Source organism: Cyphomyrmex costatus, unplaced genomic scaffold (genome assembly GCF_001594065.2).
Source record: "Cyphomyrmex costatus isolate MS0001 unplaced genomic scaffold, Ccosl1.0 scaffold157, whole genome shotgun sequence".
Classification (NCBI taxonomy): Eukaryota; Metazoa; Arthropoda; class Insecta; order Hymenoptera; family Formicidae; genus Cyphomyrmex; species Cyphomyrmex costatus.
The window spans coordinates 562,800-586,425 of NW_017275576.1; the positions used below are offsets into that span (position 1 = coordinate 562,800).

Consider the following 23,626-nt stretch of genomic DNA (forward strand, 5'->3'; position numbering starts at 1 on the left):
ACACCTCGCCCAAGTTAATTCGACGCATAATTTTCTCAATTACGACGGAGAGGAAGGGCAAAGTTCAGTTACCGCGTAATGCGATCGTCAAGCGACGCTGGGTATATGGGCGATCACGTGGTACGTACATGTGCGCAGTTGCGCACGTGTACGTGGCGCGATGTATCGCGAGACGTGAAATATCGCGATCTGTCACACTGTGTCACACCAGCGAACTGGCAAACTTACAGCGATATTCGCGTGATAACCTGATAATATAATCGTCGGCCTTCCCTTCGACATCAAGTTTATTTTTCAAGAAAACCACGGATCTCGCGTGTTGATTTTAGTTTTACGAGCGTCGCGCGAGACTCCAGGGATGGAACGAAACTTGGTGAAAACATTGGATGACACGTAAGCGTGTGGTTCATATGGGTTAGGAAATCTTTTTCGGTTCTCAAGATTTTGAACACTTTCGAATTGTCATGTAATAAATATTATATTGTAAATACTATTTAGGCTCGAATTTTTGTATTTTTTTTGTGATGTAAAAGTTGTGTTTTTCTAGCTATGGGTGGTTTTGTAGCAAGTAAAATTACCACTACAAAACGATTGTTTTAATGATGAATCATAGCTATAGAAACACAATTATCACGTTGTTATCAAGTTAAATGAGTTTAAATACACGTTATTAATAAAAATTAAGTTTAAATACATTTTGTGTATCCATCTTTGTTTTTATTATTAAAGGAATGGAAGAGATTACTTTTTAAAACTAACAAGTTACAATTACTCGTTATCGAGTGGAAAAAGTAACTAGTTTCTGATATTATTTAGTTACCAATTTTTAAAAGTAACTTGTTACAGTTACCGTTACTTAAATAAAAAGGCAACTTTTTATTTTTCTGTTACTTTTTAAAAATCTGTATAAAAAATGTACTTTTGCATTATTTTTGTTTAAATGTCAATAATAGCAGTGTACAATAATGACACACTCTTTAGTTTTTTTTTCTTAAAAACATAACTTCATAATTCTGAAACCTGTAAAATATGTGACAAATTGACAATGAGCTATCTATCTGATGTACCTATCTCGTAAAAGTATAAAATAATTCCAGTCAAATCAAAATCCAAACATGCAAAGTAATGATAAAAGTGACTGTAAAATTTGTTACTGTTACAAAAAAATGTAATTACTGTTATATAGTTATTAAAAAGAAAAGGTAAACACAGTTACCAATAAAATTATCCAAAAAAATACTTCTAACTATAACTTTGTTTAAAGTAACGAGTTACTTCCATTCTCTGATTTATTAATTGGTTTTGTATATTTATCTAGTAAAGTTATTATCATATCTTATAGGCATGATAAGGAAGGAATCATTGGCTGTATCTTGGCTGATCATGCTGGTCTCTGTCTTGGAGGTAATAAATCATTAAAGACACAATAAAAAATTATAAACGTGAGAAAATTTCAAGTATTTATATGACAAAAACTTTATAAAATTGTAAACTTTTGTAGTTAAGGGTGATGCATCAAGCGACAGTGCCGGGTTGATAGCAGCCATAGCAGATCTAGTTGCAAAATTGGAACCAAAATCTGGGTCACCAATTATATCGCTTCAAAATGATAACAGGTAAATAAAATGACAAACAAATTTACGACACTTCTAAAACGGAAACTTCACTGAATTTTAGGCAATGTATTATACTTCGTAAGGAACCCGTAGTTGGTGCTATATATAAAGACATATCGACTTGAAATAATCACTGTTGTATACATGGCTGAAACTTATTTATAATAATTGTATTCAAAATGAGATCTTTTTTACAAAAATATTTAAGTATTAAATATATGTGTGAATTGTTAATAAAAGGAAATTTTTAATAGATGTAAGATATGTGGCTCTTATCATATAGGGATTTATAGTCAATTTCAACTAGTTGTACAAAAATAATTATTTATATATATATAATCTTTTAACATTTTACAAGATCTTACAATGAACTTGTAGTTAATTTGTACATTAAATAAAATAATTTATATTACATGAGAATTTAGGATCAGTCGCTCTTTTTCTGTTTATTTCTTCTTTCATACCATTTGCTTGTGGCAAGCTGGAGTAATTCATAATTTTCATATAGCCAAGATATAAGTACAATTATAAACATTATTATGCCAATCAACAGGTGTAATATTTTTTCACTTGGGAAGAAGTAAGTCTGAAATAATGAAAGAGATTACTTTATCACTGTGCGATTTTTGTGTATACACATATAAAATTACATCGTGGATACTTTACATGTGACAAATTAGTGACAAATGCTGAAACAAGTAGACATGTGGAGAACATGGGCTTTGGTACTAGTCCACGTAATGGACGATAGATTGTATCCTGATGTCTTTTATTAATGAATATTACCGAATGTATGATTCTCAGGCTCATGTTCACACAGTTGCCAAGAATAAAGCCGACCGGACCAAACCAGATAGCAAAAAGATACGATGCACCCAAGAATGTGATTGATTGGTAGACCATGATCAAGTTACTCTTGTTTATGGTCGCACTGTCAGCCGTTGCATTAGTGTAGCATTCGGTTACGCCATTGATTCCTAACAGTAACACGGCGAGGCAGTGTGCTCTTAGCAATAGAACCGGTAAGGGTAAAATCAGCTTCGAGCCGCCGTACAACCAGAGCAACAGACTCGAATAAGATTGACCGAATACTAGAACAACCAAACCGATACATGTAACAACAGAACACAAATGTGTCAATACATTCACACTCTCTTGTACTTTCACCTGAAAATATAGTTTATAAATAGGTACATAAAATTTTATAGTAAATATAGAAAGGTGCAATAGACACTCACTGGATTCTGATCGGAGATCGTTTTATCCCTTTTTACCATCTGTGTGAAATAAAAATATCCACTATCTTCGATTGGACGGAAAATAAATCTAGCAGCTAGCGAACCCATGTTATTCACAATCTCGTAGACTCCCTTAAAGAAAGAAAAAAATAAGCATTTAATGACGTCATCACAGTATACGCAAGTATCTCAAAATTCGCAAATTATAATACTATAACAAAAAAGGTCTCGAAAAATTAAATATATATATGTGTAAAAGTTATTCGTAAATTTTTATTTTAAGCAGTAATTTTTTTAGATGATAAAGGTTTAAATATGACTAATTACAGATTATGTTTAAACGGTTATCTGATCAATAAACAGGTGATCTCCTTCCCCTCCTCCCCCGTTTAAACGTAATCTAAATGGCTATACTTCCAAAACCATTATTATTTCAAAAATTACCTTAAAATCTAAGTTTATGATGAATAGCTTTTTAACTTAATTTTTCGAGAACTTTCTTACTATAGTACTTTAATTCACGAATTAATTGGAAAATACTTTGTATATAGATACAAACCTGTTCTGTAAATGTCAATACTGGCATTATAGTCATGATCAATCTTTCGCCTTCCGTCAAAATTTGCTTTAGAATTCCTTGCCTAAAGAAGCTCCAGGTGAGAATAGTCAACTTTTTATCAAGGTACGAATCCTACGGGGAGTAACTGTTGTATTTTTCTTACAAAATAATAATATAACAATGCAATTATAGTACATACATTATTTTCTAGCTGGCCGGGTAAAAATTCTTCTATAGCATGAAAAGGAAACTCCCTTATTACATATTCATCGCTGTTGTCTTTTAAAGACATTTTTCGTTTCTGTGAGCATTTGTTCAGTTTCTTGATATGGTGATGAAAATATGCATAATGACTAGTGGTATAAAATATTGCTGCAACAAGTTGAGCGATGCCGAACGCAAGTAATGCGTTCTCAGGATAATACAATATCAGCGGGACAAATGTCATAGTGCGAATAACAATCATGATTGTATCTAGAATTATCTGGAAGAACAAAGATAGCAGTGAAATACACATCTTTTGAAAATTCTTATATAATATTTTTTGTCTGTATTGCCTTACTTTAAGCCTGACAAAGAGAAATGCACTTGCAACTAATTGAACGACTAAGGAAGACAGTTCTATAATACATGACAGTCCAACTGCCCAAACTGCAAACGTGTAGTATGGTGGTAATATCTCTGTAGTAGACAGCAAGAACAACCAAATGTATCCAAATAGAAAGGACATTACAATGCATATGGGTACTCTAAAACACATTAATTAATCCATACAATTTTGTTGGAAGAGAACAATCAAGTCTTTCAGAAGACAAACTGATCAATTCCACATTTTTCTGTAATTTCCCAATTTTAATAGCACAATTAGTTTTACAACTTCATCAATTTTTATATATTACTTATATTATGGGGCTGATCAGTATAGTTTCCGAGATGATCAATTATCATGTATACAATAAACTAACGTCAGCCACAGTAGATTCACAACTTGGGCCCAATTATGCTCTACTGTGTTAGTCAGACATGCTTTCACAAATGGTTCGCGTGATAAGAACAGTATCATAGATTCCAATAAGAGTAATCTCACATTAATGACACCTAAGATTGCCTGGCCCACATGACGGACAACAAACGCGTTCAAGACAAATGTAACACAGCGACAGAATATCTGTAAAAAAAAGTTTTTCTAAAATTTTATACGACATAGACATAGCACTGTCAATACAAAAGCAGATGCCTCTAATCAGTACTCTTAGATTAAAACAAATGTTTCAAAGTACTCAGATTGCAAAAAAAAAAAAACCGCTATACCGGTTTTATCAACATACTTGAAATACAATGCTGAAGGAGGCATTCTCCAAGCTGCTCTTCAGGATATTCGGCGGCATTTTCAGATCGATTCGACAGAAGCATATGTGTGAACGTTTCGAGATTCCCGCCGGGAGACGTAGAGAAACATTAACGTAGCCCCCTCTGCCAGGTAGGTTAGGGAAGGTTATGTGAGATGACTACGAGCTACTACGATCACAGGGACAACCAGGACAACGTTCGCTAATCATCGTCACGGTTTCGTACGTATTACCGAGCCCTTTGTTTGCATAAGATCGATTATGTCACAGCGGTCGATAACCGTAATTAGTGTGATAACATTTCGCGATATAATCACGTCGAAATGTGAGGACGTGGACCGCGTAGATAAACTGAGACAGACGTTATGGATTTACACGATGCTATTTTTCGCTGCGTCATGTAAACTGATCTCGTCGCCGATTGAGGATGATAATCAAAATTTAACTTATTATTATAAATTTCGATTAATTTCTTAATTGCATCTCGTAACTATCTTGTTGACATAGATTTATTAATTTTTTGATGTTTAATATAAGGAAAGTTTAATTTAAAGGATATATTAGAGAAACGAGGAATTTTACAGGTATTATATATGAATAAGTGTCAAATTTATTATGAAAATGTAAATATTTCTAATTAAATTCCAAACATTAAAAAGAGTTCACATTACACGTGGATTTAGAAACGCTTAGTTTCTGAGGTAGAATAAATTTTTTATAAGTGCTTAACAATATCAAACAATGGAAAAATAATAGAAAATATGACAAAATTCAAATCACATAAAAACAAATTTAAATGTTTAGTAACAGAATTTAAAAAAATCAAACAAAGTTTAAAAGAAACAAATGAAAATGTTTTGTTTATAGATGCATTTTTTCAATGTTGATCGATGGGAATACGTATCTATATAAAATATTTGATACTTGTTCAAATATATCCTGTACACACAATTTAAAAATAATATTTTATATCTGCCAGTTATTAAATTACATATATGAGCTGTTTTCTTTAAGTGGTATAACCCATGAGACTGCACACAATATTTATAAAATATTTACAAAATATTTGTATGATTTATTACACAGAATATTTAGTCGCTATACTTTAATAATATTTTGAATAAAGCTTTATATAAAATATGTATAAAATATTTATATAACATTAAAAAAAATGATTAGTAATAAATATTTAAATATTCTGTGCTGTCTGGAAAGTCCAATTAAAAAAAATGAGTAATGTGTAAGATATCAACGTAAGATCTACGTGTCGGGCTGTGTGGCTCCGCGGCAAGGCGGTGGCTTTGTGACCTTTAAAAAAACAAATGGTTCATCTTAATTACTGATTGACTGAAATAAATAAAAAAATTCCGCGAAGAAAATTAATGAATAAATGTAATAAATTGAAGTGCAATTTACTTTACATAACTTGCTTTTCTATACATCATTAGTTTAATGCTCCACTAATGTAAATTAATCAGCTATAATCTCAGTTTATTAACTTATTTTTCATTTTTTTTTTAAAGTTAGAAAAAGAAGAAAAAATGAGGAACAAGTTGGATCAAGATTGAGACGTTCATCTCTCTGTGTGTATTGGAGGAAACAGGCGCATAACAGATTTTAATTAAACTTAGGTAAACATACGATTATTTTTTGTCTGTTTGGATTCTGTTGTTTGTATCTTTGAGTATTATCTTCATTCGTATAAAGGATCACGTAAACGTGAACGTGTCATGTTGATTTTTACAGTTTGTCCAGCACGATATTATAACGTCGAATCATCGTATGTTTTGTTATAAGTTTGCAGAACACTTTTCCAAGAAGAAATTATCTTATAAAATTATATCAATGCATTTTTGCTTTACGTCTTTTTATAACATATTTTTCTTAGTCCGTTCTTCTTAGTTCGTTCAAAGTCTAAGCGTGCAATTTATTACTTTGTCATAAAAAGGAGGAGAGAGGGAGAGAGAGTGCGAGAAAGTATTGAATATTTAAATGAAGTAGGGCATCACGATTCACTAATGTGACGGTTGAGCAATTTATGTTATATATCGCTTGAAAACCGATTAGCTTAAAGTCCGAGTTGCAAATTGCTAATGTGAATGATCTTTTGCAACAGGATTATGTAAATTATAAATCGTCAGGAAATGATTTTGCGACGAAGGATGGTGGAATCAATAGACATTAAATCACTTATTTCACAGAATTTTACAGAAATAAAATGTGTCACACAAAAAAATAACGTGATGTTGGTGTGATATAAAGTGATAAGAACGCGATCCAGTCCAGAAATCGGTATGTGGTAGGTAGACAATTACACATATTAGAGATATATAAAAAAAGTTTGTCAGTAAATTGAAAAGATCTACGAAAAATATGAAGAATAATTTTTTTTTATTCTTAACGTACTTTTATTACATAAACATTACACTTAATAATAAAAAATTAATTTTGCATGTATTTATTGAACGCTTTTTTTTTTCGTAAGAAAATTACGAACGAGTGTTGATGAATGATTTATAAGAATGATAACATGTTTTAAGAGAGAGATATCTATAAAGGAAAAAAAAAAGCATTTTTTAAAATCCGATTTTTGACAAAAAACGAATGACAAGAATATACATGAATATACACATGCCATATGCAAAAATTAATGCTAAGCATTACCTTTTGTATTATATTATCAAGAAAAATAAATAATCAAAGTAAAAACAATATTTTCAGAGATACCAGTAAAATTTAAAAAAGAAAGTATACAGCTTTCCAATCTTTTCTGCGATCGTTCGAGGATTTATCTCTCTAAATTAGTTTTTAAAGGATTACCGTGACTGAAAACGACAATAACATTTCGTAACAATGTAAAAAAGGATTTTATTCTTTACTTTAATGTATTCATTTTTTCTTGAGTCTTATTGTTATGATAATTTTTTATTTCCATGAAGAAAAAAAAGTACTGAAAAAATGTAGAAATAATAGAACGATCTTTGAACGGTCACAAAAAAATTTGTACTTATCCTTTTTCTCTGGTATACAATTCCTGTGTATGAAATTTCTTATTTTTTCCAAAGGAAATTTCTTGAAACTACAAATCTTTCAGGTAGTACAAAATACCCTGACCTGATCGAAGAGAAAGAGATAGGAAACCATAGGAAACTGCATACGTTAACAAGGACGAATGGAAAAGAGTCAACCTGGCGATCAGCTGATCGCCACCGCACTGTTCCTATACAATTCTGCCATGGCACGTGGAATTTTTTTCGACGGTCCGAAGCATGTCCGTGATGTCAGGTAATAAGAAAGATATGCGTCGTAAAAAAACTGGAAACGACTTCCACAGAAGGAAACGAAACTTTCGAGTTGACGGACGTTCCTTAGTAGTGAATTTAGAAGAATTTAATCACGTAGTGAGAAGCTGCCTATTAAGAAGCTGCGCCGTGACACAAAATAAGATATTAAATGTCGTATACGAGCGATTAAGGATTAGTAAGTCACGTTAGCGAATTAAAAATATTATAGGTATATCTTATCGTAGTATCAAGTTTAGCTCGGGCAAGATCATATCACGCGTGTTACATTTTTATACCTAACTCGAAAGATTATTTCATGCATGGCAGCCTTTATACAGTGTTCATCGAGATGGTGCGCGTTCGGCAAGATCGAATTTGCTGTACGTGCGATCGCGAACGCCGCGTTTCTTCATATAGTATTGTAGCTACTAGCATTTCCCGTCGACGTTCCGTTCATTGTACAGTTATCGCATCGCCGGGGGTATTATTTATATAGCAGCGAGGTGCTGTAGTCAGTGCAGAGTCGTTCGCGCCGCTCATCGCGGTATTCGCGGTCGACTCTCGCAAGTCGCACATCGGTGGTCAGTCGTGGTCAGTCGGACGGTGCAGACGGAACAGAAGGGAGCGTTTGGGTCGTGGTGTGTATCACTTGTGTGCCGCTCCCGATGCTCTCGCGCAAATCTGATGAGTAAGTGTCACGCTGGCCTGGCGTGAGACGTCTGGAGACGTCACGCCACCGTCGCTCGATCGCTCCTTATGACGAGTTCTCGATATTCTTGTCGCTAAACGCGATTTTTCGGCTCGATGTGACGTTCGGCGTGACGTTTGACGTCGCGGGCGACGACGACACGACTGACGGTCGTCGACGGAGCATCGTAAAGTAGTGTGTGCATTACAATGTCTTTTGAAGACGCTCGCCGTAACGAGTCGAGAATTTCAGCGTGTTGTAAGACGCTTATGGCAATAGGTCGGAGTTAGTAATTGACGCGAGTTGCAAAAAATCAGAGCAATGTCATGATAGAAGCGGAAGATCGATCGCTTAGATAATTAATTATTTATCGTATGCATTTACGTAATGATATCGTACGTTCATGCTTATCGTTTGAATATATGTTAATAAATGTTTAAAAGCCGGTCACTTTCGTCCTCGCACATGTAATCAAAATTCCAGACAGCATGATCAACCTACTTGTTGCTTTGTTATTGCAATGTTTTAACAGAAACTGTATTTATATATTGTGCGATGAGCTATTATTTAGAAAAGTACTTTTGAGATTTTGTTTTGAAGAAGATAAAATTGTTACGTAGAATTGCAAATTAAATGAGAAAAAGATTTTTTTTATTTTCGCGCCAGTTAAAAGCGGATCTTGGCACCTGATATACATATTTATATTCAAATTTGCAAATAACATTTTTCAACAAAATATCGAGATTCTGACTTGTAATGAACAATAACTGACGTCTAACGATAAAAAAAAAAGCTATTTAAATTTGTATTTAATTCAATCCTAACAAGTGTATATAGTGTAGAAAAGGAGATTATAAGACAATGAGACAATAAAACAATTTTAAAACATGCATAAAAATGTGCATATATCATGAACTTATGTGACGTAAAACGTCACACAAGTTCATGATATATTTTACTTATGTAAATATATTCCTGCGTTTGGTGTCACGTGCTTTTCACATGTTGCGTACGCAAATGGAAAAGATGATCTTTGACTTTTGGCTTAAAAATAATTCTTTACATATACACGTTTTAAAGTTTCAAAAAAGCTCTCTGCATTTAGATTTTGACAAAAAAAAGAATTATTGATTGTTAAGAAAAATCATACGAATTATATTTGCATAATGTTTTCAACACAATGTCATAAAGATAGGCACATGAGATATTGTTTCGTTCAAAATTGCACTTACAAAATATTGTTTTTTAAATGTATGTATCTTTTTCAGCGAATACATTATTTATCATAACAGAGGAATTTGCAGTAAACTATTCTATTCTGAGCAATGAGTCCACAAAGCCATAAGAACAATTTAACTCCAAAAGACATGCAGTCTAACGGATACCCTGCTGCCAATACCATGGCCAAAGAAGCAAGGAATCATTCATCTCCTTGTGAGTCAGTGGATTGTATGTGTGCTTAGATTGCCAATTTTTTACTTTTTCATTATATATTATGTTGTTTACTGCATTGTTTGCAAATGTGTTTGATATTTACCTTGCGTCATGATTGTTATAATTTTTTCAAATGTATATATATCGAAATGAAATAATTGACTATATAAAATGATCTAGATCAATTCAAACTGACAAGAGTAGTGTCCATGCGATACAATATTTACGGTGTATAACTGCAGTATTTTCAATGCTTTATGTAATATAATTATAATGAGAATTTTAGTCTTTATTCAAATTTATTTAAACGAGAGGCTAATTATTAATTGTTATCAACTTTTGACTAAGAATAGAGATCGAAACTAATGAAACTATAAATTCTATATCGAGAAAAGACTACACCTATATAAACTGGAGTTGTTAATATTGTGTCTATTATTATTGTCTGTACTGTGTCTAATATTATGAATATTGTACTTGAGTGATTATATGCATTGGGAATACTATGTCTATATACTGTATCTAGTACTGTGACGAGTTAAATACAATAATTATTTTATCGCATAGGTATCTATGCTTACCGGCTTGTACTGGCTTGAACATCATTGTTTAGCTTTATCTAAAAAGTATCAAAGTTTGTTGAATTTTGTTAAGCTAAATAATATTTGTAACAAAGTAAGTGATGCTTGTGACAAGAATGTTATCTTTACTTCGCTTGATTGTCAAAGAAAGAGTATTTATAATTAGATAAAAACTCTCTCTTATTAATTATATATATATATACATATATATATATCTTTATATTTTGTTACAATTTTCTGCATGCCATTATCAATAGTCACATTTCTAAACATTTAGTCTCACCATTTTTGCAAAATTGTGCCTTTTTTAATTTCTAGTGATTATTGCATATTTTTATAAAAACATATATTTTTAACATTATATATTTTTGCACAAATTATAAGATAAAACATTAATTGTATATTATTGTTGCAGCAATGCCTTGGTTTGGAATGGACATAGGTGGTACATTATGCAAATTAGTGTATTTTGAGCCAAAAGATATAACAAGAGATGAAGCAGACGCAGAAGTTGAAACATTAAAAAATATTCGTCGATATCTCACCAAAAATTCGGCATATGGGAAAACTGGTCATCGTGATACGCATTTACAAGTAAACATTATTAAATATTTAATTTGTAATTTCTACAATTTATTAATTATATTAACCTGTTGATAATTATTTGACGATTGTTTCAGATGAATAACGTCTGTATCAGAGGCAGACGAGGAACTTTACATTTTATTAGATTTCCTACAAGTGAAATGGGAAATTTTCTAGAATTAGCAAAATCAAAAGGTATGGCAAATCTTGTGACTACTGTTTGTGCCACTGGTGGTGGTGCTTTTAAATTCGAAGATAATTTCAAACAGGTTTGGAAAATTACTTATTTTTAGATGCGTTTGGAGAGACGTTATTAACGGCCATTCTATCTTTGTTTTACATCTAATAATCGATAAAGACAGAATAACAAATAGCGCTAGTAGCGTCTCCCCGGACGCACCTTTTGCCTCTGCCTTGTAATTGCAACATAATTATTAAAGTGATAAAATATCTTTGATAGGAAGTAAACATGAACTTGGCAAAATTTGATGAATTAGATAGTTTAATACGCGGGATGCTCTACATAGAGACTACGAATCCACACGAATGCTATTATTGGTCGAATCCTACCGATGATAGCAAATGCCAAAAAGTACCCTATGACTTTTCTGAACCATATCCTTTCTTGGTAAGAGTTTATAGAAATATTATTTTAATGTATATTTTTAATTTAAGTGGGATTACTAATTGATTATTTTCTGCAGCTTGTTAATATAGGTTCTGGAGTGAGCATATTAGCTGTATACGGACCAGAAAATTATAAAAGGATATCTGGAACGAGGTAAATTGCGTGTGTTGTATTTTTTAATTTTAATATTTAATATCAAGTGTAATATCGGTACATATTTAATTACAGCTTAGGTGGTGGTACATTCTTAGGATTATGTTGTCTTCTCACTGGATGTAACACCTTTGAAGAAGCAATAGAGCTAGCAACAGGCGGCGATAATACAAGAGTAGATAAATTGGTTAAGGATATATACGGTGGTGATTACGGTCCTTTCGGTCTTCCTGGAGATTTAGTTGCGAGCAGGTACAATTGTAAAGTAATTACTAATTTCTATTCTAAGACATAATTTCTTTATTTTAATTCTTATTCCTTTTTTTATTATACTTAGTTTTGGACAAATGAATTCCAAAGATCGTAGAAATACTGTCACAAAGGAAGATCTAGCGCGTGCAACTCTTGTTACTATCACAAATAATATCGGTTCTATCGCGCGTATGTGTGCTGTTAATGAAAAAATTGAAAGGGTAATGAAAATATATTTATTATACATATATAATTTTGTGAGTGATTATGTAAAATAATTTTTGTTTTTAGGTCGTGTTTGTAGGCAATTTTCTCAGGGTAAATCCTATATCAATGAAGTTGTTGGCCTATGCTATGGATTATTGGTCTAAAGGAACTTTAAAAGCTCTGTTTTTGGAACATGAAGTAAAGATCTAACTAAAAGTTCATATTTTTTTAAATGCCACTCAGATATTACAGGATGTTATATCTTCATTTCAGGGTTATTTCGGCGCGGTGGGATGTCTATTACAATTTAATGGCGAATCCAGTTAAACAATGGGGAAACAGTCTTATAACATATAGCATTCCATATGACCAATTTCGCAGAACATTTCTCGAGTGAGCAAGATTATTCGATATAATTATATTTATTTTTGTTACATATTTTTCAATTATTCATAAATCTACAATTTATTGAGTAACATTTATTATATTAATATGGAAAGCTTCGATATTTATGTAGTAGGATAAGGGATATTTGTCAAGTGTCATTGTATAATTTATCACTATTTTAATGTAGAAAAAAATAATGTGTCAAGTTATTTTTTTTTTTGGTCGGAGGATAATTATTTTGCTATAATTGTTTGATTACGAGCACAAATCTAACACAATTTGGTAGATAGAATTTATAATGGACCAAATCCAAAAGGATTAAGGATAGTCTCTCCTTCCAATGTTTGTTACATGCCGCATAGACTAGTTCTACCTCATAATTTGTAAAGTTTTTCTACAAATGTGCACACAGGTTTTTATGTATATAAATAACATAGCAATCGTTATTACACTTGTACATCTTTTCTCTTCGTAAGTTTATAATTGAATAAAACTATTGTGTAGCGGTAATTTCGTACTAACTGTTAATATTAATAATTTTATTGTTAATGCATTGCTTGTTACAAGGTGAATCTTTTAAAACGAATTTTTAATTGAATATTAATGCAACTTTTTTAATGAAATATTATTCATACGCGTCTGATAGTTGCATAAATTAAGAATTTTTTATACCGCTCTAGTGAAATCACGATTTATAATAAAAAAATATACGCTTTCGTCAGAATAGCAATATGATGCAATACATACATGAAAATTGTTGAAGATGTGTCAAACATTAAATCTTGTTTTTGAGAAATATGATGTGGTGTAATGTGAATGAACAAAAAATATGATTGAAATATCGATATTATAATTAAAAAATTCGTACATTATTTTAGAAAGTAATAACCGTGATATATTTATTTTCTATTTGAAATGTGACAATTAATAAATCTTTGGATATATTATTTATAATTTATCGAGTAATTTTATATTACCACAAGCGTATCCTTATACAAGCGGATAGCTCATTTTTGTTGCAATGTATTGTGGAAGCATGCCAAACAAACTTAAATAAAATATCATTTTAATATACAATAAAAATGTGTATGTATATCCATACTTACTATAAAAATAAAATTTTGTGATAAATAGATAAGAATATGCAAATATATACATTCTGAATTTATTAGTTTCAATGATATGTATGTATCTCGTATTGTAATGTATATACTTTATAAATATTTTATATTTGAAATCCAAAGTCATATGAAATCTAGATATATAAATACTTGGGAAGGAACAAGAATACAAGACATGGTTACTTAGCAACGTTCTTACAAAACAGTGCCACTCTAAATGTCAAACAGACTGATTTGTACAGACATAAGTCAACTGATGTGAGACTATAGATTTTGTAGTGATATTATTACTATTATTATTCGTTCCTTTCTTTATTTTTATATTCTTTAAACAGATCGGTATATTATCTAAATCTTTTTACGTCTTTTTCGATACTAATAAAAATGGTAAGTTAATTAATCTTAATTATTAACCTATTATAAGTTTTTTTTTTACAATAGATTATTATTATTATTACATATTTGTGTATCAATATTAATTTTATCAATATTTTATTAATACATACCTTTTTACTACAAGCATATTTTTATATGACATGTATGATTTTTCTCTATCATATCCTATGTTTTCTTATTTCATCCTTATCTCTAAATTAATATATTTTTGAACTGTGTTTTCATTATTTAAAATTGATAAAAAGGGTCCTAAGAAAGCAAAAGGGAAAGCGACAGACAATGTTGATGGGGTAGACACAACAAAAATGAATCGGGAACAATTAGAGATATATGCCCATAAGATATTAGAAGAGATGGAACGGGAACGAGAGGAAAGAAACTTTTTTCAACTAGAAAGAGACAAACTACGAACTTTTTGGGAAATTACAAGACATCAATTGGATGAAGCACGTGCTGCAGTCAGGTATTTCAATGATAATAAATGACCATTTGAATCACGGATGAATGTAAATGTGTTTAAAATTCTTCAGAAATAAAGAACGTGAAAAAGAGGAATTAGTAGAGAATCACGAAGCTGAACTCAAATTATATAAGCAGAAAGTGAAGCACTTAATGTATGAACATCAGACTAATTTATCTGAAACTAAAGCAGATCATCTGGTTGCTCTTAAATTAGCACAAGACGATCATATAGTGCAAGAAAATGAGCTTATTAAAGATAAAACCGAGCTGAAAAAAGTACAGAAAGAGCATGAATTGGCGTACATGAACGAAATTCGCGCATTAAAATTGGTAAGGTACACAATTATCTCTCTCTCTCTCTCTCTCTCTCTCTCTCTCTCTCTCTCTCTCTCTCTCCCCCCCCCCCCCCCTCCCCTATCTCTCTCTCCCCCTCCCTCCCTTCCCCCCTTACATGTTCATATTTATTAAATTGTAATTGAGATAAAAATCACTTATTTTTATACATACGAAATGCAGCATAATTCAGAGGAAATGAACAATATGATAAAAAAATTTGAATCTGAAGCAATAGAATTGGAGCAAAAGTACGAACAAAAATTAACAAGTCAGTACGAGTCCTTAATATTGAAGCATCGCATGGAAATAACTGAAGTGGAGGAGAGAAAAAATGCGCAAATCGCAAATCTAATAAAAAATCACGAGAATGCATTTACCGAAATGAAAAATTATTACAATGATATTACTCTGAATAATTTATCGTTAATTAAGAGTATGAAGGTGAACTTTATCGTTATTAGAAGTTTTACAATTAATAGAGTCATGGAAAATAAGAATTGAGAAATTTTCAATCAACGTAGCAAATCTTTTAATAGGAACAAATGGAAATGATGAGAAATAATGAGGAACGTATGAAGAAACAAATACGGGAATTAACAATAGAAAATAAAAAATATTTGACTGACTCGAAAGTTTTGCAGGAAACAACTACCGAACTTAATCGTCAACTTGCAAATTACGAGAAAGACAAACAATGCTTAGTTGTTGGTATTTAAAACACATCTTTATATAATAACACGCTATGAAAAACTGAATTAATAATTATTACAGAATACGAAACGGAGATTGTCCGCAGTGACGAAAGATTTAGAAAATTTAAAATGGGAGAATGAAGTTCTCGAGCTGCGTTTTGAAAAAGTAAGATATTTAAACATACAGTACATACAATATCTTCGAAATATTTTACATATACCTTCCTAATATATTTTATTTTATTTAGTGCCAATCTGAGAGAGACGAATTACATTCTAGATTTGTGTCGGCAATATTTGAACTGCAACAAAAAACGGGTTTAAAGAATGTACTTTTAGAAAAAAAATTAGAAAAGTTATCGGATTTATTGGAGCAACGGGAAGCGCAAATTAGCGAAGTGTTAGCTGCTGCTCAATTGGATCCTGCGGCGGTGGTTAATATGAATAAAAAATTAGAGGTATATAAAAACGCAATCTTATCACAATTGTATGAATTAGATACGAATACAATAATAATGCAACATTTCTTTGTAGGATATGCTTAATAGAAAAAATACTGCAATACAAGATTTACAATATGAATTAGCAAAAGTATGTAAAGCACATGACGATTTGTTAGCAGTTTATGAAAGTAAATTGCAAGAATATGGAATTCCCAAGGCTGAACTTGGATTTCAGCCTCTAAGGATGAGGATAACCGGTGCAAAGTTGGGTTTAGGTCCAGCTGGTCTCGTTACCGCAAATCAGTGATACATATTTTTTTTAATGTTTATGTATAATCGATTTATGCCAATTTTATATGTCTTATCTGAGAAAATTGTATCGATAAATGACACGTTTTATCATTATTTTTTAAAGATTTTAATGAAAGAGATAATAAGTTTTTAGTAAGACATATAATTTGATATGTATCTAATATTGTATAGGATATTTGATAAGTACGTGTATTTAATATACCTAGCGATGAACTTGGAGAAACCTGATATGTTACGAGTATTTTTAAACTTAATAATTTTAAAAAGATCGATGTATAGAATTTTTTGACACAGAGTTTTATTCTGTAAAACAAATACACTTTAGCTTATGCGTTATGTTTTCAAAAATTACATAAAATTATCACAGAGAATGTACAGAGTAGATCGTATTATGCCTGGAAGTTGTATAGCTTCAGTAATTATTCAACATATTTATGCTTTTGCTTTTAATTATATTTCTTGTCGTAATTAATGTTGGCAATGAAAAATCTGATATCGTATATATTCGGCTCATATATTTTCATGATTCTATTACTAATCGCATAACTCCAATTTACGCTCCAACATCTTGTCAGATATTCAACAACTGGCAGGCACAAATACATTGAAAACACATTCATATATAGATATTAACATATAGATATTAGACACTGACTATAGTCTAACTTGTAAAACACTGTAAGTCAAATACATCAGGTCACATGGTTAATAAATTTCACTGGCTTTATGTAAAATATTTCCCCATCCGTTTCTCACGCAATAATAGTAATAGTCTGTAAACTTTTCCATTTTATAATACTTTACGGTTAAGTGAAGAAATAATTTATCATTTGCTCACAGATTTGTAAATATTATACAACACTTTGTATAGATATAATTTTATAATAGATATATAGATGTGTATGTGTATATATATATATATTATACATATATATTTATATATATGCTTATATGTATATTATGAATTTTGGCACAATAAGAAATAGAATCACAGTTGAAATCATTGTACATTATAAGATTTACACATGGTTTTGTTAATATGTCGGTTTCATGTTCGTGAAGTGTATATTACACGCTTACTACGATATGAAATGCACATTGAAACGTGTAAACACAATCAAACTTGAAACCTCACAACTAGGCTCTACATTATAGAAAATTACATAAATTACGAAATTACGAAATAATATATAATATAAAAAATGCAGGTTTCGGAAAAGATTACACGAAACGCTAAGAGATTAATCGGATATAATTCTGAGCACTGCAAAATTTAGAATTTATATGTACGCGTGTTTTTTTTTCTTTGAATTAGGCTCGTTTGGTTACCACCTTATCTGGAAAGAACATCCGATATACGCTTTTTTCCTTTTCATTAAATTTTTACGGCCGTGTCGAGTGTGTATCAGAGTCGTAGAAAAAATAAGCATCTGTTTTAATTTTAGATATTAGTGGTCCATTGTTCCATTGTAAACCTTTTCCTCGAGTTCCTCGAAAAATTCGCTCGCTACATTTACAGGTGCATCGACTTCTAGCTTGTGTGCGCACATTAAATTTAAATAAAAACGTAATATATGCTTAATATTGTTAAGCAGTATGACGCATTCATATATATAAAATTTAATGTGATGTAGCAACACACTTTCATTTAATTTTACTACTAGCGAGATACTTACGCATTACGTATGATAAATAAAAGGAAAATATATGAGCATATATATCATCTAGATAGGTGAAAGGCAAGATACACTTTCAAGTAGTTCAAAATTACCATATTTGCGTAGATAGCAGATGTAAATATACAACGATTATCTGTGTGGTTTGTGTACACACTTGGTCTGTGGTCTGATAAGAATTGTGTTAATTAATTTAAATATTGAATTGCAAATTTTGTACTTTACTGGTATTGAAAAAGAACCGTAAGTTTACGGAAACTTACTTTAATAAAATTAATTAAAAGTTCTCAAGAATAATTTATCGCCTTTCGAAAAGATTATATATTACAAAAAATGTGTGCGCATACGATGTAACATAAACATGTTCTATTTACTTTATGAGTTATTTGATTTTTTTCATTCAGCTCATTATCCTCCAGTTTGGTAGAACATCAGCAATCAACGTAGAAAAGTATGTTGTTACATTGTAAACTACGGTTTCGCCGGCGGCCAAAATAGCTCCAAAGGAGCCATAAGTACCGTAATCTATTATGCTATGATTGCACGCGGACAAGACCGCCAGATCTTTTCCCGGGCCTTTGCCGTCATTTTCTGATACAAAACTGATTCGGTGACGTTTGCTGCGCAAGTTATACTTGCACCAGGCGATATTATCACTCGTTACTACGAAGATCACGTTGTTGTATTTACCAGCGAAATAATCCATCGCCGACAAGTAGTAACTTACCGGCGCCGGCCGCGTTTTTAACTTCTGCCAAAGATAATCCACATAGTCGGTTCTGCGTACGTGTACGCTGACGTAGGTCGGCGAGGACAAGTTGAATTTTTCCGCTACGCGTTTCAACACTTTCTCTGCGTAGATCCTTAAACTCGGTTTGAACGTAAACTCTCGTCGTACGTCATCTAGCCAGACTAGTATCAAAGACCAATAAGCCGCGTGCCTGAAAAAAAATTCCATTTTTATTTTATTTAAATATATATATATATATATATGTTTAATATTAAAAGGAACTTATATTTTTTATTCTGCATATTTTTATTCGTGCATTTATTTCATTCAGTAGTAGTTCGTGCTGTAAAATCTCTAAAAATGCTGACCTAGGTATTATGATGTTTTGCTCCGTACTATTCCACTGACTGAGCGAATTAACCACCTGGCCAACGTCCAGGGTACATCTGCCGATGTAGCTGAGTGGCGGGATGCTGAGGTTCTCAAAGTGCTCCTCCAAGGTTTTGAGAATGCAACGCGGCATGAATGGCTCTAGGCCGGTTCTCCGGGCGGTTGCCCACACGGAAGCGTACTCCCAGATCTGGTTACCCAGTCTACCACCCTGCATCGCCGAGACTATGCCATATTTCGGACAGGGGTTGTTGCGCAATTCTGACGCCGGTATACGGACGTTGTTCTTCAGGTTCGTGCGACAGAGCGCCTGCTCGTACGCGGAGATCTTCATATGACGCGCCGGCGGGGTCGACGTGTACATGGGAAACAGGAAGACGTGGATACCGAATACCACTAACAGCGCGAGGACTATCGCGCTCGCAAGCACATGCTGTTGAGCGTGACTCATTCTCTCTGCTAATTTTGCGCCACGCAAATTTTCAACGACGCGATGCTGTTTTTTTTTTTTCTATCGGTCACTTTTTCTCCCTCGCCCTACGTATTTGCTCTCTACCCTCTCTTCACTACTTTGCTCTGCTTCTCGCTTGCTCTGCCTCTACTGGTCGGCCGCTTGCTTCTCGTGCTAGTCCGGCATTTCGTATCTACAGGTGTGCCATGTCCTTTGCTTTCCGACGTACATCTTAGTAACAATAAATGAGCGATTAATGAGCGATAAATGTACGGACAATATTTTAGAATTACGTTCAAGAATATTCGAGCACACATCGTTTAAAATATATCTCATTTTGAACATTTTATGCGTTATTTTAAGATTACAACGTTCAGACACAATTATGTAATGTAGAACAGTAATAAGGACAGAAAATTATAGAAATATGGTTTTAATATGATACGATAATAATGTGAATTCAGTTAAATCTTTTTATATTGTTAAGAATAGTTAACAATGGGAGTGTTAAATTATGGAAGCATTAAATTATATATTCAGAAATTTTAATTATATGGACTTAAAAAAATCGTATTAGATCCGAAGTTAACATTCTTCCACTTATAATTGCACTGCATATATTTCATTCTAGAATATCCTACCCTTTATACTTAATCAATATGCGCATAATCGCTATCCATAGAAATGTGTCAAGTAATTTAAACGTAATTTAATTCGTTTCTCAGACAAATTAAATTGCTTCTTCTTCAGATAATTCTTCAGAAAAAGGACATGGCTGACACACAATTACTATGCAAAGCTCGAGTAAAATTTCATGCAAGCAGCGGTTTTGGCAAACATAAAATTATAATATCACCTTCGTAATTATAAAAAAATTTAGTAAATCGAGACGGCTAATAATTTATTGAATGCAATTTTCGATGTGAACCATGCTGTAACTTGTTTTCCGTATACTAATACAGCAGCTATGTTCGAATGATATTAGTAAAAGAGCATCATTAAACATGAAATACCTTACGGCATTCTTAAGAGTTTGAAAAAATGAAACATATTATACCGTCATATTTAATAACATAAATTTTCTATCTTAATAAAGAAATTCTACAATATAAGAAAACTCTATTCAGAGTATCGGTACACTGATCCTCCATAGTCCAATTGGGACTTTGAAGACCCAGCTGAATTTTCAATTTTTAATTATTCTGTCTCAAATTTGGATATGTAGAAAAAATTTAAAAAGGGTCATATCATTGTAAAATTCTTGAATGTTGAGAGTATCAAAATTTTTTCAGATTTTTTTACAACCCAAAAACGCTTTGGAAAACACAATTAGGCACCAGTGATCCAATTGGACTAAGAAAATAGTGACAAAAACTTTGAACCACGAGGGTTATTAAACAATGTTATGAAACAATGGGATATAAATAATCTTGGCGGCTTAGAAATCGCTAGAGCGATCGAAAGAAAAATTTCATGCGTATATGAGAAATCCAATTGCACACATGGAAAATTATGATATCTTTCGTATTTCTTTTGCATCTTGTTATCGATCTTTCGCAATTTTTAAACATACAAAGCTGCGCACCGCAGTTAATCTTGCTGCATCTTCATGACAAACATTAATCCTTTCGCGGAAAATCTGTAAATTTGTAAAGTCGCGTAGTAAAATTTATTACGTGTCGTAAGGACAAAAATTACGTGCATGACACACATTCTCCTCGAGATCGCTACCGTCAAAGCGGCGCATGCAGCTCGTCGAGAACAATCGCTGAGAGCCGGAGACATTTAAGAAACGCACTAAATGATTCTTACGTTTAAGGTCACAAGGTCTCTCAGTTTCCTACGCTACGACAGAAATCGAGGAGCTGTGTGTACATCAACGTGTCTTCTTACTTACCTTTTTCTTACGTTTAGATTTTTAGAACATAAGACAAGAATTACAGTACTTGGGGTGGTTTTCAGCAAGAGAAACACAGATGTGACACAGTGTAACACAGCGAATCTAATCCTTATTTATTTCCCATCCCACTGTGTTACAAACTGTGTCCTTTGTTGAAAAGCACCCTTATTCGCGACAAGACGAGCACAGCGAGCCGCAGGATGGTGATGATAAATCTTCACAATCTTCGCTTCATCACCTTTCGCAGACTCACCTCGTCCTCCCGGCGCGAATTTAGCTCCAGGAAACTTGACTCCGAGATATATCGAATCAACCTCTCGCGTGAACGAATTCCTCTACTCACCCGTTCCTGCGAACTCGGCGCGATTCGCGACGCACAGGTCGAGCCTCGCAACCAGCTGCGAGTTCGGCTCGCTCATGTTTGCCCGGCACGAACGCTTGTTGCACCCCGGCCGTCGTAGATCAGTCGTCACCGTTGCCGTCGCTGTCGCCGTCCCCGTTTCCGCCGCGAGCGCCGTCCTCGCACCGCGGCTACCTTCAGGGCGGCGACGCTCACTTCACGTCCAATCGCCTCTCGCGCGCTCTCCTCCTGGCTTCCTCTACGACGTAACGATACCTGGAACAGTTTCACGCACTGGCGCTATCCGACTCGGACGGGGGCGAGCTGCCATCCTGTCGGGGGTGGTTGGGGGATGATGACGTCACCCACCTCACACAGCCGGCGGCGCCGTGATGCCGTGATACGTATAGATTTTTAATTTTCTGTTGGCGCCTTTCCGAGACCGCCATCTGCCGTCGTCGCCCGTTAGTAATTGGCGTCTCCCGCGCTCCCGCGTAATATTGCGAAAGCGTCTCTTCTGTTGGAGTGGAGGGCACGTAAATACCGAAATTCGAGGAGGATTCATGGAAAAAAAAAGGAAAACAATGACACGTAAGCGTTATGCTAGATTTTAATTGCGTATTACATACTACTTCTGTTGTATCGCGAGTGCACTGCACGTTTTGTATCTATTGGAAGCAAACGAACGCCGCAGAGACGCGTAATTTATATGATTGTAGGTTTGTTTGTTATTGCTGCACTTGACTTCTTTGAAGAAGCAAGAGTGCGTTCCGTATCACGTCTAATGAGCACGATGTTCTTGTCGTTCATCGAATATTAGAAAAGGATAAAATGATATATATATATATAATACGTGATACGGAAAAAAATCCTAGAATTATTTTTTCTTTTTGCTATCGTCAAATATGTACTTTGTTTCATTTTAAGTATAAAAAGTGTACACTCTAGTTAGTTCAATTATAAAAAAATAAGCCTTGACATGCAACACAGTTCTTCGAGGGAATGCTTAAGAGTGTTCTTAGGTCCTAAGGACGTCTGCCCGAAGAACTTTGTTGGATTATTTTTATTTGTCTCTATGCATCTTTTGCTCGCATAATGAAACAACTATAAGCAGATTTCGCAAAGAAAAAAACGAAGGAAAAACGAGCGCAGAAAAAAATATCACGTTGAAGTGGACATTGTTAAATAATAAAAATCGAACAGAAAGATGTGAAACCGAGTAGAAAAACATGACTTTACGCGTACCAACTTTGCATTTATGACGTTACATAATTCAAACTTGAAATTGAAGTTACGCCGTACACTTCTCGTCGCAGCAGTCGGTTTTACCAGCGGTTGCTATTATCTAAAGTGAATAATTTATTAATCGATTAATAGTGATTTACAAATTTATTTTTTCGATCACATTTATTCTTT

General features: G+C 33.0%; 5 protein-coding genes across 11 annotated transcripts; 3 read left to right on the forward strand and 2 right to left on the reverse strand.

Moving 5' to 3' along the window:
- The first annotated feature begins 188 nt into the window (after positions 1-188).
- Positions 189-1,782, forward strand: Lamtor5 (Late endosomal/lysosomal adaptor, MAPK and MTOR activator 5). The gene is made up of 4 exons (XM_018536587.1): positions 189-393; positions 1,343-1,404; positions 1,502-1,616; positions 1,678-1,782. Exons 1-4 carry the CDS (start codon positions 359-361, stop codon positions 1,739-1,741), a joined length of 276 nt encoding a protein of 91 aa, XP_018392089.1. The 5' UTR covers positions 189-358; the 3' UTR covers positions 1,742-1,782.
- Positions 1,783-2,003: 221 nt separating this feature from the next.
- On the reverse strand, positions 2,004-5,096 carry LOC108783633 (protein RFT1 homolog). Its single transcript, XM_018552254.1, has 8 exons — positions 4,742-5,096; positions 4,379-4,581; positions 3,976-4,162; positions 3,613-3,897; positions 3,414-3,545; positions 2,855-2,986; positions 2,283-2,783; positions 2,004-2,202 (listed from the first exon to the last, which is right to left on the reverse strand). Exons 1-8 carry the CDS (start codon positions 4,799-4,801, stop codon positions 2,044-2,046), a joined length of 1,659 nt encoding a protein of 552 aa, XP_018407756.1. The 5' UTR covers positions 4,802-5,096; the 3' UTR covers positions 2,004-2,043.
- Positions 5,097-6,283: 1,187 nt separating this feature from the next.
- fbl (pantothenate kinase 3 fbl) lies at positions 6,284-13,462 on the forward strand. 5 transcript variants are annotated; one of them, XM_018552220.1, is made up of 12 exons: positions 6,284-6,393; positions 6,879-7,061; positions 7,857-8,047; positions 10,003-10,183; positions 11,165-11,343; positions 11,430-11,603; positions 11,795-11,962; positions 12,039-12,115; positions 12,191-12,367; positions 12,453-12,588; positions 12,659-12,772; positions 12,848-13,462. In XM_018552220.1, exons 4-12 carry the CDS (start codon positions 10,060-10,062, stop codon positions 12,899-12,901), a joined length of 1,203 nt encoding a protein of 400 aa, XP_018407722.1. In that variant the 5' UTR covers positions 6,284-6,393; positions 6,879-7,061; positions 7,857-8,047; positions 10,003-10,059; the 3' UTR covers positions 12,902-13,462. The 5 variants fall into 5 exon arrangements, with proteins under 5 accessions (XP_018407722.1, XP_018407727.1, XP_018407724.1 ...); XM_018552225.1 differs by having other exon boundaries at positions 10,003-10,168; XM_018552222.1 differs by lacking the exons at positions 6,284-6,393; positions 6,879-7,061; positions 7,857-8,047 and adding an exon at positions 8,571-8,734.
- A 940-nt stretch (positions 13,463-14,402) lies between these two features.
- Positions 14,403-16,718, forward strand: Gas8 (Growth arrest specific protein 8). Its single transcript, XM_018536580.1, has 8 exons — positions 14,403-14,469; positions 14,724-14,941; positions 15,009-15,270; positions 15,457-15,717; positions 15,813-15,980; positions 16,048-16,134; positions 16,217-16,426; positions 16,503-16,718. Exons 1-8 carry the CDS (start codon positions 14,467-14,469, stop codon positions 16,716-16,718), a joined length of 1,425 nt encoding a protein of 474 aa, XP_018392082.1. The 5' UTR covers positions 14,403-14,466.
- A 978-nt stretch (positions 16,719-17,696) lies between these two features.
- Positions 17,697-22,528, reverse strand: LOC108783624 (galactoside 2-alpha-L-fucosyltransferase 3). 3 transcript variants are annotated; one of them, XM_018552235.1, is made up of 3 exons: positions 22,214-22,528; positions 19,498-20,201; positions 17,697-19,340 (listed from the first exon to the last, which is right to left on the reverse strand). In XM_018552235.1, exons 2-3 carry the CDS (start codon positions 19,968-19,970, stop codon positions 18,800-18,802), a joined length of 1,014 nt encoding a protein of 337 aa, XP_018407737.1. In that variant the 5' UTR covers positions 19,971-20,201; positions 22,214-22,528; the 3' UTR covers positions 17,697-18,799. The 3 variants fall into 3 exon arrangements, with proteins under 3 accessions (XP_018407737.1, XP_018407739.1, XP_018407738.1); XM_018552237.1 differs by lacking the exon at positions 22,214-22,528 and adding an exon at positions 22,034-22,085; XM_018552236.1 differs by lacking the exon at positions 22,214-22,528 and adding an exon at positions 21,544-21,836.
- Between the last annotated feature and the right edge of the window lie 1,098 nt (positions 22,529-23,626).

Coding starts and splice junctions, on each gene's coding strand:
- Lamtor5 (XM_018536587.1), top strand. CDS start 359: ATGGAACGAAACTTGGTGAAAACATTGGATGACAC. Junction 394..1,342: donor GTGAAAACATTGGATGACAC/GTAAGCGTGTGG, acceptor CATATCTTATAG/GCATGATAAGGAAGGAATCA. Junction 1,405..1,501: donor TGCTGGTCTCTGTCTTGGAG/GTAATAAATCAT, acceptor AAACTTTTGTAG/TTAAGGGTGATGCATCAAGC.
- LOC108783633 (XM_018552254.1), bottom strand. CDS start 4,801: ATGCCGCCGAATATCCTGAAGAGCAGCTTGGAGAATGCCTCCTTCAGC. Junction 4,163..4,378: donor GTGAATCTACTGTGGCTGAC/GTTAGTTTATTG, acceptor AATGTGTTTTAG/AGTACCCATATGCATTGTAA. Junction 3,546..3,612: donor CCGGCCAGCTAGAAAATAAT/GTATGTACTATA, acceptor TACTCCCCGTAG/GATTCGTACCTTGATAAAAA.
- fbl (XM_018552220.1), top strand. CDS start 10,060: ATGAGTCCACAAAGCCATAAGAACAATTTAACTCCAAAAGACATGCAG. Junction 12,116..12,190: donor AAAAGGATATCTGGAACGAG/GTAAATTGCGTG, acceptor ATTTAATTACAG/CTTAGGTGGTGGTACATTCT. Junction 12,589..12,658: donor TTAATGAAAAAATTGAAAGG/GTAATGAAAATA, acceptor TTTTGTTTTTAG/GTCGTGTTTGTAGGCAATTT.
- Gas8 (XM_018536580.1), top strand. Junction 15,981..16,047: donor AAGACAAACAATGCTTAGTT/GTTGGTATTTAA, acceptor TAATTATTACAG/AATACGAAACGGAGATTGTC. Junction 16,135..16,216: donor TCGAGCTGCGTTTTGAAAAA/GTAAGATATTTA, acceptor TATTTTATTTAG/TGCCAATCTGAGAGAGACGA.
- LOC108783624 (XM_018552235.1), bottom strand. CDS start 19,970: ATGAGTCACGCTCAACAGCATGTGCTTGCGAGCGCGATAGTCCTCGCG. Junction 19,341..19,497: donor CAAAACATCATAATACCTAG/GTCAGCATTTTT, acceptor ATTTTTTTTCAG/GCACGCGGCTTATTGGTCTT.